At 46.1% G+C, this 15,535-nt stretch overlaps 2 protein-coding genes across 9 annotated transcripts in view; one reads left to right on the top strand and one right to left on the bottom strand.

The window, feature by feature from the left end:
• Window positions 1-11,039, top strand: part of fcho1 (FCH and mu domain containing endocytic adaptor 1) — a 62,584-nt gene extending 51,545 nt beyond the window's left edge. For 3 of the 4 annotated variants that reach the window (XM_085251409.1, XM_085251406.1, XM_085251407.1), the window contains 11 exons: window positions 295-419; window positions 559-1,689; window positions 3,760-3,866; window positions 3,954-4,122; window positions 4,204-4,318; window positions 4,408-4,563; window positions 4,638-4,770; window positions 4,840-5,036; window positions 8,205-8,269; window positions 9,635-9,802; window positions 10,565-11,039. In XM_085251409.1, coding sequence (XP_085107535.1) covers window positions 295-419; window positions 559-1,689; window positions 3,760-3,866; window positions 3,954-4,122; window positions 4,204-4,318; window positions 4,408-4,563; window positions 4,638-4,770; window positions 4,840-5,036; window positions 8,205-8,269; window positions 9,635-9,802; window positions 10,565-10,593 — 2,395 coding nt within the window. In that variant the 3' untranslated portion in view covers window positions 10,594-11,039. The remainder of the gene's footprint in view (window positions 1-294; window positions 420-558; window positions 1,690-3,759; window positions 3,867-3,953; window positions 4,123-4,203; window positions 4,319-4,407; window positions 4,564-4,637; window positions 4,771-4,839; window positions 5,037-8,204; window positions 8,270-9,634; window positions 9,803-10,564) is intronic. The other variant, XM_085251408.1, reaches the window with a different exon arrangement.
• Window positions 11,040-11,041: 2 nt separating this feature from the next.
• The window catches only part of rfx2 (regulatory factor X, 2 (influences HLA class II expression)), a 30,948-nt gene continuing 26,454 nt past the window's right edge, over window positions 11,042-15,535 (bottom strand). For 4 of the 5 annotated variants that reach the window (XM_085251413.1, XM_085251412.1, XM_085251410.1 and 1 more), the window contains 6 exons: window positions 13,912-14,061; window positions 13,584-13,792; window positions 13,298-13,451; window positions 13,180-13,222; window positions 12,912-13,029; window positions 11,042-12,834 (listed from right to left, as the gene is read on the bottom strand). In XM_085251413.1, the coding sequence (XP_085107539.1) occupies window positions 12,666-12,834; window positions 12,912-13,029; window positions 13,180-13,222; window positions 13,298-13,451; window positions 13,584-13,792; window positions 13,912-14,061 (843 nt within the window). In that variant the 3' untranslated portion in view covers window positions 11,042-12,665. Of the gene's footprint in view, window positions 13,030-13,179; window positions 13,223-13,297; window positions 13,452-13,583; window positions 13,793-13,911; window positions 14,062-15,535 lie in introns of all 5 variants that reach the window. The other variant, XM_085251414.1, reaches the window with a different exon arrangement.

Genomic DNA, 15,535 nt, shown 5'->3' on the forward strand with positions numbered 1-15,535 from the left:
CGTGACCGGGTGGCACTGGGCCCACACCTTTACGCTGTGGAAATCTCGATATGCTGCTTAACTGCTTACCCAGTCAGGGTAGCTGTCACAGGGCAAGAGGCGGGGCTACACACTGGACAGGCCACCAGTCTCATCACAGACAGCCACTCGTGCTCGCATGCACACGCTCGCCAGATTAGACCAGTTCCCCGACACGCTACTCTTTAGCCTCTGGCAGGAAGTTGAAGTACGCGGACAGAGAACCTCCCTCTGCCACTCGCTCTGATTTTCTTTATCGTTTCTTCGCTACATCAGGTTGAGCTCGACAGCGTCGGGCTCGGACAGTCTGTTTGGACCGCCGCTGGAATCGGCCTTCAAGTCCAAAAGCTTCGACAGCCGGGACCAACTCAGAGAGCGGAGCGCGTTTGGAGCGTCTGAATGTAAGGTTACTTTCATTTAACTGTTGCTTGTGTTTTGTTTCTTACAGAGAGACGGGACTGTTGGACGACCTGAACATAAAAGCTCTAAATTCTGTCTCGGCGCCGTTCCCACGACTAATGTGTTGATTGTGTGTGGCAGATGCTGCTTTCTCCTCCGACTCCTCGTCTCCGGAGAATGTTGAGGACTCTGGCCTCGACTCACCCTCCCATCAGCCCCTCGGACCCTCCCCCGAACCAGCAGGCTGGGCGGCCTGGCCTCCTGCATCGCAGAGTAAAGAGCAAACACGGGGTCGACCGTCGGACCCTTTCCTTTCCGCTTTCCGTGACCACTCCCCCGGACGCAGTCCTCACCCGCAGGATGACCCTACCGCCGTCTGGTCTGTCGCTCCGTCGCGCCCCTCGCGAGTTCCCCCTGATAAGGACCCCTCGTCGGTGCGGTTCCCCACCTTCTCTCAGTCCCTCGCCCCACCAGAGATGGAGTCATCAGTGTGGAACTGCAAACACATCCCACCCGAGGATCCCTTCCTCGCCGCCTTTGAGAGGACCGTCACCCAGGAGACGTTAAACCTGTCGGACGCCTGGGCGCGCCCTCCGCCTCGCACTGCTCAGGAGGGCAGAGGAATGGATCTGCGAGGGGACCCCTTCTCCGTTACCTTAAACGACACCAAGACACTTCCAAGCACTTCCTCTTCCTCTTCATCCTCCTCGTGCAATCGGAAAGAGAGGGAGAGGAAGCGGGATCGCAGCCTCCCGCCTCCCATTTCTTCCGATGACCCATTTGCAATCACAATGATCGGCAGCCCGACGCATCAGTCGTCGCTGGCGGCAGCTGTTGGGGGGATCCCTCCACGCGGTGGTGGCAGCGGCGGCGGCAGCGGCGGTGGCAGCGGCGGCGGCAGCGGCAGCGGCAGCGGCGGCGGCAGCGGCGGCGGCAGCGGCGGCGGCAGCGGCGCCACCAGACTTGGATTCGATGCCAATTCGAACACTTTACCGTCAGCTCAGCCAAAGAAGGAGCTAACGCACTGGAACTCGCTCCACAACCCCTTTAGTGAAGGCAACGGCTCCAAATCACAAGAAGCAAGCGGAAAAGGGGAAGGTGGCGGCGGAGAGAGGAGAAAACACCGATCATCGGAAGGTGAGCCGCGCAGGAACGCCCCTCCCCTCACGAGGCATTCGGGGCCCCAGGAGGATCTCTGCTTTTCAACAGACAAAGATCAAGACTGTCTGGATCTCAGCACACAGATGTCCTGCAGTGTCAGCTCTCGTAAGGGTACTGCTTTATTCTTTTAAGTTTCTACTGACTGTATTAAAAACATTTCCAGTTCTAATTATAAAAGTAAACGCCGAGAGTCGTGCTGTCCTCCAGCCTCAGTCTGTGGCGCTCCTTAATTAGTCACAAAGGTAGCAATCAGTTTCTTCTCAGAGTAGTCAGAGAAATGAAGCATGAATATGCACATATGCTGGATTTAGTAACACCTTCGTGTCACCTGTGCTGTTTTCTGGCTCACAGATTAAAGAGTCAGCTGTTTTCCACTTGGAAAGAAAAGTGCTTCACAGACTCTCGCTGTGATTGGCCCTTCTAGGTGGGCTAGCCCTTTTATTTCACGTTGAAGGTTATGCAGTCTGATTATTTAATAGCACGTTATGCCTTCCTGATTGGTCATTAGAGGCTGCAGGGTGGCTGCGTCTGATTAAAACAGGGAAAAATAAACGCTAAGCGGAAGGACTGAGATAAAACACATTTAACCAAGTAGACAATACTACAAAGTTAACCAGCAGGTACTTTTGATCTTGGGCCTTTTTTGAAATACCATACCTATAAGGCGCACTTAAACTCCTTTAATTTTTTCAAAAATCAACAGCGCGCCTTATGTGTGAATTCTGGTTGTGCTTACTGACCTCCACCGATTTTACGTGCTACACGGCGCTCAGACATCCGTCACAAATGTTTTAGTCCGACTTTGGTCGGATGGATCGTCGGAGTCAGGAGCCTGGCCGTCTCTTTCAGGTAGTGATGTGCGATACCACTGATTTCCAAGTAAGATTCAGGGTGGAGTCGACGATACTGATCCGAGACCGATACTTTGCACAAAAACATTTTATTTCTTATAAATTATAGCTTCATAATGATTACTGGACATCAGATTACTTGTTCTTATCGCTTAACAATGTAGAATTCATCATATAGAAATAAAAAAACTGAAGTTGTGGCTATTTGAACACCTTGCCTGCCTGCAGCACTAAAGGACTCCGTGAGAGACGTCTGTCTCGCCCTAGCAGCACCTGTCCCTGTCCTCCTCTTCAGTTCATCTTAACATACGCTCGTCATGTTCTGTGATATGATTTACTCTGAGGTGTTTGACGAGGTTTGCGATACATTTCTTGCCACATGTATCGCAAACCACGCCTCGGCTGTTTGTGGAGGTAAAATACGTCCACACATGACTCCATTTAAGCTCAGCCATTGTTGTGAGTGCGCACGCCAGAGGCTGCCACATTTATACAGCTGTTCAAATGTACAGCTCTGCTATCACTTCCAACATAAATGAAGACAGAAAACTAAACAGCAGTGACGTTTGTAGGGTTACTGAAGTTGGGCTAGCTGGTATATAATGATGTGCTACGTGATTGCTAGCGACACAGCTATGTTAGCATAAACAGTGAAGCTGGAGGATGAACGCTAACTTTTTTCCACTTGATAAAAGTTAACATGAGGGTTCCTGATGGTTAGGGACAAATGCAATCGCATGGCAGGATGCTGTAAACGGACCAAACATCAGTCAGGAGAACAACTGAGATAATCCATCCACAATACGAGGTTAGTCATTAATATACTGCAACAACATGGGAATAGAGCAGCTGCCAGAAAATTCAACATTAATGAATCAATGTTACTGAAGTGGAGGAAGCAAGAAGAATGAGCTGAGTAAAGTTTGACTTATCTGACTGTTTTGTTTTGATTAATGCGCCTTATGTATGAAACATAGGGTTCCAGCCAGTTTTGTTGTTGCTTTGTGTGAACGTTTACCAAAGATATGCAAAGCTAGAACTTTTCAGCCTGACTTATATTTTTTGTCGGGATTGTAGTCGATTGCAATTTATTCAAATGTGAAAATAATTTTTCTCACATGAGCTACAAAACAAACAAAGCTCTCGGCATCCCAGAGAAAAACAAACACTTTTCCAGCTCGTCAATCACTCGTGCTCGTCTTAACACAAACTCGTGTTCAGCAAGTCTTTGTTGAAGCAGTGCAAATAAGATTTTGGCAGCGTGGTGTTTTGAGCGTGTCTCATCCTTTAGATCCGCTTTCATCCACTTTGTGTGTGTTTCTTTTTTAAGGCTCCAAACATAACTTCAGACAGGACACAGCCGAAGGCGTCACGGCCGCTCCTGCGAGAGCGACCCGAGCCAAGAGGTCTTCGGGTCGACTCGGTGGCTGTGAGAGAGTGAGTATCGGTCACGGCTTAACCGTTCAATGTCAGAAGCAAGACTGTCATTAGCAGCACTAACTCAGACCCGGCTGTGCGTTTCAGTCGCGGTCCCTGTGTTCCTCTCCACTGCCAGAGCCCAGCCCTTCCCTCACCTCCTCCTCCTCTTCCAGTCCCAGTGAGTGGGGGGGTCAGAACCGAGCTCAGAGCCCTGCCGGGGTGGGACAGGCCTCGCCGCTGCCCTTCCAGCACCAGGACCACCAACAGAGACAGTGTAAGCCACACGGGCACGTCTAAAAATGTCAGTTAAAACCTCGCAGTGAGAGCGAGAGATGTGAGCAATGTTTCTCTACAGTGCATCTGTCCAGAGGCCCCAGTCCCATATCGCTCAGCACACAGGAGGCGTGGCCAGTAGCAGCAGCCATTACTGAATACATCAACGCCTACTTCAAAGGTGGACAGCACAATCGGTCAGCGTGGCGCTCTTTATTTCTTCATTTTGTTATCTAACTGCAGACGGTGCGCTTACTTATTAACTTGCCTCGTCTTCCGTCCTCAGCTGTCTGGTGAAGATCACAGGTGACCTCACGATGTCCTTCCCAGCAGGCATCACTCGTATTTTCACTGCCAATCCCAACGTTCCCGTGCTCAGCTTCAGACTGGTCAACATCTCAAAGATCGATCACTTTCTGCCCAATCAAAAGCTTCTCTACAGGTCAGCCATCTTTTTGTTGCTTTTTAAGTCTCGGCTCTCGTGTCTTTATCGTCGCTGTCTTCGATGCTCCTCAGCGACCCGTCTCAGAGCGACCCCGACGCCAGAGACTTCTGGTTCAATATGCAGGCTCTGCAGCTGCACCTGCAGCGAGAGGCCGAAGTCAACCCGCAGGCTTCGTACTACAACGTCGGGCTGTTCAAGTATCAGGTCAGGATAGAAACCGAGGATGCCGCTTCTCCGTGACACCCAGAAAATAACTTTGCCTCGTTTTCTCAGGTGTCTTCTCAGGACCCGGGTCGGGCGCCTCTTTTGCTCTCAGCCGAGTGTCAGCGGAGCGGCACGGTGACCAGGGTCTCCCTGGATTACCACTGCTGCCCCGCCACCGCGCCCTCCACCCAACTCACTGCCGTCCAGGTGCTGCTGCCGTTGGACCACACTGCCACAGACCTGCAGTGCCAGCCGCCCGCCTCCTGGTGAGCAGACGTGACTTCTTTGGCGTATTTTAATTTATCCTAATTTTGTTCTACTTTAACATCCAGAACGCCTCATGAAGGCCACAGAACGACAGTGTCGGTGTGATTATAGGGAGCGGTGTGACCCCTCCGTCCAAAGCAAATTTCTCCCAAGGGAGACAAAGAAAGAGCGAAACGTTGACATCCAAATAATGACATAAATAGAGCAGCTTGTGAGATGCAGCAGGTATGACAGAGGTGCACGTGGTTGCAGTAAAGCAGCAGTAACTTGTGTGAGAGCGTGCTACAGTCAGAGGGGGGGAGGTCAGAGCTCAGTCTTCTGACAGTCTGGTGGATGAAGCTGTTCAGCAGTCTTGCCCGAATGCTTCGGTACCTCCTCCCCAAAGGCTCCGGAGGCTGAAAATGGAGCATGAAGGGTGGCGGGGGCGAGGCGAATGTTGAAAATGTTGTCCACGAGGGAGGGCGGCGAGGTTCTACGTTTACGGGTCTTTGAGAAGGAGGTTGTGAAGCCTCCGTAGCACGCGGTGATGCAGCCAGGAAGGACGCGCTCTGTGATGCCCTGGCTGAAGGAGAACGTGATTAGAGGCGGGACTCGTGCTTCTCATCGATTTGCAGAGGAAGCAGAGGCGAGTCGGAGCCCAGGAGACGTCCTCAGAGTTCCTGTGGGAACTTGCTGCTGCTGCTCGCGGTCTCCTGCAGCACCGCTGATGCTCAGTGGTTGGTGCTGCAGGCTGGAGCAGTACCAACCACCAACAATACGATGATGCTGGTGATGCTCAGTCACACTGTAGCCCTGTGACTGTTTGAAGACAGGACAGTGAAAAGATGCTGCATATACACTTCCTGAGAGCTGCTATAAGTAATAAATGTATGGGAACTATGCATCATGGGTAAAGATATGTGCATGGTTAGCAGACTTCACTACTACTGCTGGATCTCCCTACAAGAAGGAAAACAGAAATGTCTGGAGGACTCTGGATGCATAAAATGTCCTGAGTTACACATTTACTCATGAAAAGCCCTGAAATCCTCTTAAATGGATTTTGTTTTTAATCTCATCGCTGTGCTGCTGTTTTAGGCCCTCAACACGATCATGTCCTGTAACGCGACTCCGTCTTTAAGGTTTCATAGTTCTGCATTCAGGTTTTGTAACAGTAGGCTGGTTGGTATCTAACTAAGAATGATTGTGGTTGATGCCGAATCTTAAACGTTCCCACTGCTTCAGCGTGGCAGGAGGTCAGTTTAACGTCGTCCGGCTTACGCTCCAATGAAATAATGGCGGAGCTTCATTAGGAGTTGTACCCAGTCTCTCCATATTTCCTGTTAATGTCGAGTCACTTTTTGTATCGAATGTGACACATCATGGTTTATTCTGTGTTTTTAGTCATTTTATTATCAGGACGCCGCCGTGGTGCAGCGATAGTCTTTGTCTCCTCACAGGAAGTGCTCCTCTGTGTGGAGTTTGCATGATGCACTCTGATGTTCTACTTTTCATCTCTCAAGCATTTTTCTGACAACTCCGCACAAACCATACAATCTATAGATGACTTAAAGTGGTTTCAATGGATTCTGAAATTTTCTGGGATTTTGAAATACCGTGCAGTGACACAGGTGCAGGATTATCCTAATATTGTCAGGCACAGCCCCATAATGTCAGCATGTTCCTTTCTTGTGCTTCTACTGCAGCTTCTCAATTAAAGCATATTTTCCTCATTAACTCATTAAGACCTGAACATGATGAACGTAAAAACAAAGAATTATTTTTTTGCTTGAGCGCCACTTATGAGGATATTTGTTTAAACTGTCGATAGAACAGTGGCACTATGTCCTCGTAAGTAGATGTCAGGCTGTTGTAGAGCAGAATTTGGTCTAAACAACCCAAAATGTGATGTCCACATATGTGGACGGCAGGTCCGAGGGCAGGGGTCGGCAACCTGCGGCTCTTTAGACCTTTTAGTGCGGCGCCGCGTGGTTTGGGAAAATAAATTAGTTTTTTTTTAAGTAATTATCTTTAGTGTATTTTATTTATGTTAGTTCTTTTTTAACTTGTAGTTCTAAATTGGAAGATTATTGTGATTTTTGAAATATAAAAATAAAATTATATTCTATTATTTTTTGATCGCTCAAAATAAGCGTCACACTGGCGAAAGCCGGTGTACCCCCCGAAACGCCGTGCATTTATCGAGACTTTCGACCCCAGGTAGGCCAATTATGGATCTTCTGATCCACATTATGTCAGCAGCTCCACCGTGAACTATGTTAAAAACAAACGCCGCTCACGCCTCACAGACGACAGCTTACAGTCCTGCGTAAAGATGAAAGCCCCGACCTGCAGACGCTGTGTGCAGAGGTTCAGGAGCAGAAGTCCCGTTGTAAACATACCACGGCAGACCCGACGATGTTTGCATGAACACGCTTCATGCCTCTTTATTGACCACTTTTCACACACGGCTGCTGTTCGCACACAGCCGGCTGTAGCTTTGCAGCTCACAGCCCGACACACCAACACAACAGCATAGAGAGCACAGACGTAAAGGCGGCGAGGCGTGATTGCAGACCACGCCCCGCCACACACAGTAACCAGGTAAAATACATATTTAGGCAGAATTTTGCAAATATCTATTTTTCCTCTTTCAGCAGCTTCGAGCTTTTTTCCCCAGTTATTTTTTTAAAAGTCAGGTCAAGGCTCCAAAAGCCCAAAGGAGACATAAGGGTGGCGACTCACAGCAGTTTTTGTTTGCTGGATCATTTTAGTTCAGCTGGGCGTCTTTCCTTTGGTTATATTTCTTTAAGAGTTCAAAATGTGTTCATTACATAAATAACATGTAATCCTCTCAGTAAAATTACCAAGAGTCTCACTGTTCAGGCTGTTTGCAGACAGCAGCAGAAAATCTGATAAAGTGGCTCAAAAGCGTCAGAGTGCAGTCATCTGCCAACTTCTGGTTTAACTTCTGTGACCTTTGATATTAAACCACATTTGCTTTTACAGGCTGCAGCCACAGGTGGCGCCAAATCCATCGTCCAGATTAACGGTTATCGTCGTTGTCTTCTGTATTAAAGATGTTTAATAGGCTGGCTGAGGTCGATAACCCGAGACATTTGGAGGATGTTTAAAGGTTGGAGGTTCAGAGTGTTTTTGGCCTCACTGACTTTTTTCTGCCTCCGCAGGAACGCCGATGAACGCCGGCTGCTCTGGAAACTGCCCAACCTTTCCCCGACCAACCACAGCAAAGGTCAGGGCTCTGACCTTTCCTTCGTCTCTGTTTTTAACCCCCATCAAACCAAGAAACCTCGATTAGTTGATGCTCGACACCATTAACCGATTCGTTTTCTCCTCTCTGCATCACTGACAGTCGTTGCTCTCGGTGACTTCACAAACATCCGTGTCCTCCTCCCGGAGGTGTGCGTGGCAGCTTCTCCGTCTGGTGGAGATGAACAAAATGAGAGCGAAGCTGCTTCTGAATACTGAGCCGACTGATTGCATGACATTAATGGTACACAATGAGAGGCGGCTCTAATTTCAGCTGGGAAAGTCGAACATTTAAGTCATTTAAGCTGAAGGTTTTCTTCACCCGTGTGCGTCTTTGTACCCGACACCCACAGCTCTCCTCTGTGTCGCGTACCTAATTCTTCTAATCATATATTATTACCTCTATGTGAAGCAAAGGGCTTCACAGACACCGATAAGGAAACTTCACAGGACAAAGCATTGATAGTTAAAGTTGTGCGAGGTGGTGACAAAGCACTGAAAGGCTGCTTTAACTCCTTCCTGCTCCTTCGAATCCTTTTTGTTTCTTTACGAGTTCAATTGTAAAAGTGCAGCTTTGCATAAATGCTGCCTGACAGTCTGTCATCAGTTAGCTTCACCGACTGTCTTATAAACAGGTGTTGCTCAACTAGCATTTCTTCTTGTACGTCTTCGAACGCTTCGTCATACGTGAACGCGCACACCTCTGCGACTCTCGCTTATTCGTTTGTTTGCGAGTCAAACAGGTGAGCCGCTTAACTGCTCCTTAGCTCTGGTAACAGTCCCCCCGTTTCCAGAGGCTCGGCACAAACGAAGCAGACATCTGAGCGGCTGAATGTGGATCTCGTGTGGATATGAGGAGATGTCAGCGAAACTCTGGAGCTCCATGGCTACTTTCAACTTCCAGGCTTCTTTGGTGTTTTCCCTCTTCTTTGTAAAACCACGTTTTTCATTTATAAATGAGGCTTCTTTTGTTACATGGAAAACAAATGTAAACATTTAGGTGTCGTGTTTTAAGAAACTCCGCCCCTTCTTTGTACTTTATATCTGACAGATGCCCCAAAATGATTCTGCTCTTCACCTGAACTCAAAGCGTGTGTGTGTGTGTGCGTCCTGTTCAGACATCTTTGTGAGGACCAATAATTGGAGGTTTACTACTACAGTTAGGTTAGGATTCGACTTCATTTTTCCTTGTCAGGGAAAACATGTCAATTAGATGTCCTCACTAAGATAGCAAAACGAGAATGTGTGTGTGTGTCTCAGTGAGGTAAACGGACCTTGAGAGTCACCGACTTCAAAGGGTCAGGTCTTTCCTGCTCTTTATCACTGCCGTGTGTTGATGTGATTCCAGGCTCGGGGACTCTGTGTGCCAGCTGGCAGTGCCTGGAGGTCCCTCGCGGCCCTCCACCCAGCCTGGCTGTTCAGTTTGTGGGCTCTGGGGCCTCGCTGTCGGGCATGGACGTGGAGTTGGTGGGCAGTCGCTACCGCATGTCGCTGGTCAAGAAGAGATTCGCCACAGGTGACTCTGAACACACTCACGAGGTTTCTTTTTACTAATAAAACCGGAGGTGGTGGCATTTCATCTTATTTTACACACTTTACAGTGCTGTGTTAGTCGTTAAACACTCTTCTTTATATTTTGCTTCAAGGAGACAGACTTTGTTGTAATTTTTTTAAACCTCCATGGACGTTGGCTGTTTAGCCCCTTCACTTTCAGTCCAGTCCAGCTGTTTTCAGAGGAATGTCTTTGTGTTTAAAGCCCCCAGCACTGACCTGAGAACCATTCAACTTATTTTTAAGATTTTCTTTTTATCTGTAATGGAAATAATGCGAGTATTAGTATTCCTGTCATTTTGATATTATTTTGTGGCCGATGATATACAGGTGCAGGACAGTTAAGCATTTCCTTTCTAACGCCGTTCTCATACTTTAAATCGAAAGCAGCTCAGTTTAGCACGATGGCTGCCAACAGCAGCTGTACGCTTTTACACTTAGTCTTTATACTGATAACAACATCATTTTTAGCAATCTCTAGAGTTAGGCTAACACTTGGTGCTAAGCCGGGTGATTTCTGGCTCCAGCTCCATGCTTGATTAAGAGACTGATATCATAGAGAAGCTCCAGTTCGAGTCCACTTTGTGTTTATGGATAGCATAACAAAATAGGATCTATTCTTTTTTTTCTTTTCCCCTCAATAGTTTGATTTCTTAATCTAAACATTTTGCATGTGTGGCTTCCTTTCTGCCTTCTGATTATTCATTTATGTTCATGTCTCTGACAGGGAAGTACATGGCGGGCTGCTCCTTGTGAATCAAACTAAAGGACCGTCAGGTTTCTGAACGGGGATCGCTGAAGGTTCAGAGAACTTTGCACTTTCAGCGCCTGAGTCGAGGAACTCGCTTCCTCCCGTCAGTGTCCTGCTGCTCTCGGACCAATTCTTTTCTCTAATTTATCCCGTGTGCCGTCGTACGTTCAGCTGTCCTCCTCGTCCAGGAAGAAAACTTTTTCCTATTAAATCTGTGTCCGTGTTGTTCTGTACGCCTTTGTGTCAAAAGACTGCAGACTGAGATATGCTGTTGATGACTTTTCTTGAATTAGAGAAAAGTGTGAATAAAATAAAACTTTACTGTCCATGAAATCTCTACAGCATCGAGTCAGTTATGAGCAAACATCTTGTACAAAACCTTATAAAAAAAACTTGTTTGTAAATCTGATGTTTGTGATGAGATTTGATAAAAATAAAAGAAGTGCTGGAACGTTTGGTTTTTTGGTTTACATCGATTTATTACACTGTGACCAGGTACAAAATACAGCTGAACTATGCAGTTTATTACAGACCGTCATCTGTCCTTAAGCTAGTTAAAGTGTAGTCAAGAACAGGTTTAAAAATACACAAAAATAAGGGTTCAGTATACTTGTAAGAACCTAGTTCAATAAAAAATAATCCTCCGTCAAAAAATCTAAAACAGCCTTACAAAACATTACAAAGTACACATAGAAATTATTCTTCCCAAAGCACTTTAAGGCAAATTACTGTGACAGGCACAAGTTACAAAAAGCCTTAAACTCAAATTCAAAGATTCCCATTGCTACAACAAAATCCTCTGAGGGAAACGAGGAGGGAAAAAAAAGAACCAATTTCAACACAAAACTCCATTAAATCAGATTAGTCCATATAAATAGATTTTATAGTTTTTTTCCTTACGTCAGTTTAATAGCTTACGGAGAGCTTCAGCGCTGCAGTAATAATTAAATTTCATTACATTGAACAGTTGAGATTGGATACAGATTCATCACACACGCCAGTCTAATCCGTTACACATCAAAGCATTTCTTTCTGATACAATGTGACCAACCAGGTAACAGCATGAACAAAGATTAGGCAAAGACCAAAGGCCACGAAGCACACACTGTCTACATCATAGAAAGATAGATATATATATAATTTATGGATTAATTCCCCAAATAACGCACTGGATTTTTCTATTTCAAACAAAACGTAAGACTTGAACTCGGTAACAGCGTGAGGTCAAAGGATTCGGGGAGTGCGCGTCGGCTGGGACGCCCACGAGATCGTTTTTGGTTTCGAGGCGTTTGATTCGTCTTGAAATGAGCGAGTCCAGATTCCAGTTCAGGGGTTAACGTCCCGTCTCCGTAAAGCTGATTACTGTGGATTTGTTCTGACTGCGTGGCAGCTGAGTAAACTGCCACAGAGCCGTCGCGACACTCAAACCGTGAGGAGGAACGAGGAGAACTATTTACATTTTATAAAAGAACCGGGTGAGGGACACGAAACAGTGGCTACTTTTCATTTTTTACTTTCATTTTTTGTTTTTTAAATAGTTGCCTCATCGCGTGAGCCAAATGAGGCACAGCATAGAAATCTACTGAGGTAAACGGGTCAACGTGTTACACAGCCAAGCTAACAGCAGGAGCTTCCTGCCTTACCGACTACTGCGACATTACGAGGTCCTGCCTGACACACGGAGCCGGAGCGGAGGCTCGGCCGGTGGGAGCAACTGAGGAGAAAGGTCCTTTGGGTCTACAGGTTGCATGTTCTTGTTATTACCCCCCCCCGCCTGCCCAGCGTTCGCTACGAGCTGCGGCAAAGGCAACGAGGAGAGCACACCTACACATAATCACTGTTAAAGGTGCTTCGAATGTTTGAGGTTTGGAGACGATACATTCATACTGCGGTAGAGGCACAGCTGAGGGACAGACATCTCAAAGTTAGCAATCTAAGGCACTCAAATGACACTATGGCACAGCTAGTTAGTCTTAAAAACAAAAAGAGGGAGGATGAATCACCAACACCACACATCCAGTAAAAAAGGAAAAGTACTGCACACACTCATTGACAGTTGCTGCAAAAACAAAGATGCTCAGACCTGTTGCAGAGTGGCGTAAAAAGAAACAACCCATGAGCTTCTCGTATTTATAAATGCTAGTGAGGGGAGAGCTGACATTGCTACACTCTTGTCTATGTACATTGCACACACTGACTGCAGGAGGATGCTCGGCCCAGGGGCCAAGAGCGGCGACCCGAAAGGCCTAAAAAAAACAAAAACAAACGAGTGAGATGCTGGTCGGTGTGGCTCTCAGTCTGACCCCGTTCACACCAGACTCACATCTCCTGCAGAGGGTGGCTCATTTCGATCCTCTCTCTCTTCACGGCCGGTTCAGTCGGTCCTCTGGATGCATCGGCGTCGCTGCCCAAATCACTCATCTCATCTGAGAAAGACGCATCTGCAGAGACGCACACGGCGACTGTCAGTGTGAAAGCAGTGACCAGTAAAACTACAATACAGTGAAATGCATTCCTAACAGCACCCAGAAGGTTGATGCTGTTCATCTGGACTTAAACTGAATTGTATCAAATGAAAAATGAAGATGAACCTTTTTCCATGAGTGAAGGCATCATAGAGGTCAGGTCACTGAACTGTAATTTAGATGAGAAACTGTCAGTCGCTGCATAACTTAAACTATTCCTTCCTCGCTCTTTAAACACTCTCACCTCTCCCATGACAGCAATAGGAGTTTCTCCAGTGGCCTGAGCCACGCGGTGCTCCACCAGGTAAAACATGTACTCGTCGTAAAGAAGGCGAATAAGGTGGAAGGAGCCGAAGCTGGCTGCACTGCGCAGAGTCAGATCTCTGATCACCATGGAGCTACAAGAGAAGGAAAGATGTCACGTCAAGGAGCTACAGGGAGCTTTACAAGCTAAAGAACGTTTCTAAAAACACCACGCAGTCGGCGGCTTATACTGGAAGTGTGAACGGAGACGAGTCAACCACACCGACCTGTAGAAAGACCATTTGAGCAGGAACTGGCGTGCAGCTTTGGGGAAACTGGGGCTGCCCTGGTGAGGCTTCAGAACCTGAGAGACCACGTTATCCAGCCAGGTGGCCCACTGGTCCAGAGAGCTCTGCTGCTGCAGGGTGACCTTAAAGTCCTGCTCCAGACGCTGAACCACACTTTCGTCGCACTGACACACCCACGACGCCTGCTCCTGTTAGACACAACAAACACGCCACATTCAGCAACAAAACCCCAAACACGGTGTCGACACATTCCCTTCCCGTGTGCAACGCAAATATTTGTCTTTTCGATGTGAGGTTTTCCGCTCACCTGGACGTTGGCAAAGTCCACCCTGTTGAGGTCAGAGAGCATCTGGTTGATCTGGGAGGTGTTCTGGAGGACGGCACGCGCCGCCTGGGCCAAGTGGTTCAAACTGGTGTATCGTCTCAAAGTCTGAGCAAACGCGCTGACCACGGCCACCTGCGCACAGAAAATACACCGTGAGCCCGTCTGACTGGAATGAGACCGAACAGATGAACCGTTTGTTTTCAGGCTGAAAATCTGCACCAAAAATAAAAAGCACGGCTATTTTAAATGTCACAGCGATGCTTCAACATTTATTTATTTATTTCACACATGGTACAGCAATAATTCATTTCCCATACACAACCTTCCTTTCAGTTAAAGTCACACTGTTTCCATGCATGAAAAGGAAGAAGAAGAAATTCTTACTGACACCTGCCTGTGATGTCTGTGACAATACAAGTAGGCAACCAAAATTACACTCTGACAATATTCTGCACATAACAAAACAAACAGAACAATATACTCAACAATGAGCAACACCACTAAATCTCAAACTAAAAGGATCATTTTTTCAACAATTAAATTCTGTTATTTTCAACTTCTTCATATTGCTTTATCATTTTATCCTTATAGCAGATTTTAAATGGAGAAACATTTGTTCTTATGCCTGTGACTGTTGGACACATTTGCCTTTGTGTGGTTCGACAAACTGATGCTTAAAATAAAACTTCCTTCTGCCGCACAATACAAATAAACTTTGTAACTTAAGGTTTTATTTTTTGCCTTAAACATAATAATTAATGTCTGTAATTTTAATCATTTTGATTTTATAAACAAACTATTAGTGTGTTCTTCATATTTAACATTATGCATAACTCGAAGCTTCTGTAATAAATATAATGGTTTCATATTAGTCACGTATGTATTCCCCCATACTTCAACACAACAGCTCAGATAAGGTAGAAACAATGAAAAATATATTATTCTCATTGTCTTGTAATCTAATATATCTAACATTACCCAGGATATAAATACTTTTAGCCAACTTTTTAACATGTTCAATATGAGGTTTCCATGGTAACTCGTCCACCATTACACCCAGAAAACAGATTTCTGTCACTCTTTCAATTATCACTCCCTCTATAGATAATACCATCGCTTCCTCCTTTACACGGTTTCCGAATACCATTACATCAAATCATTGTTTTATTTTTTTATTTCAATAACCATAATTTTAACCAATTCTTTCAAGTTTTCTCCAGAACAATAGAAATTTGTATCGTCTGCGAACAAAACAAAGTGTAACATTTCTGACACATCACAAATTTTGTTTATATAGAAATTAAAAGGTTTTGGTCCTAAAACAGAACCTTGAGGGACCCCACAGTCTCTTTTCATTCCATCAGATGAGTCGGCTAAACACTGCACATACTGAAACCTATTATCTAAATAGCTGCTTAACCAGATCAACACTATTCCTCTCACATCATAAGTTCTTAACTTAGAAATCAAGATGTAGTGTTGCAGAGTCAAAAGCTTTTTTTAAATCAATGAAGACCCCTACAGTATATTTATTATGATGTGTTGCTGATGAAACGTCTTCAATAGTTTCCATTAATACTTCTGCTGTTGATCTGTTCCGTCGAAA

This window comes from Mchenga conophoros, linkage group LG17 (assembly GCF_057382185.1).
Source record: "Mchenga conophoros isolate Kocher_MC1m ecotype Shallow Benthic linkage group LG17, M_conophoros_male_GT1.1, whole genome shotgun sequence".
NCBI lineage: Eukaryota > Metazoa > Chordata > Actinopteri > Cichliformes > Cichlidae > Mchenga > Mchenga conophoros.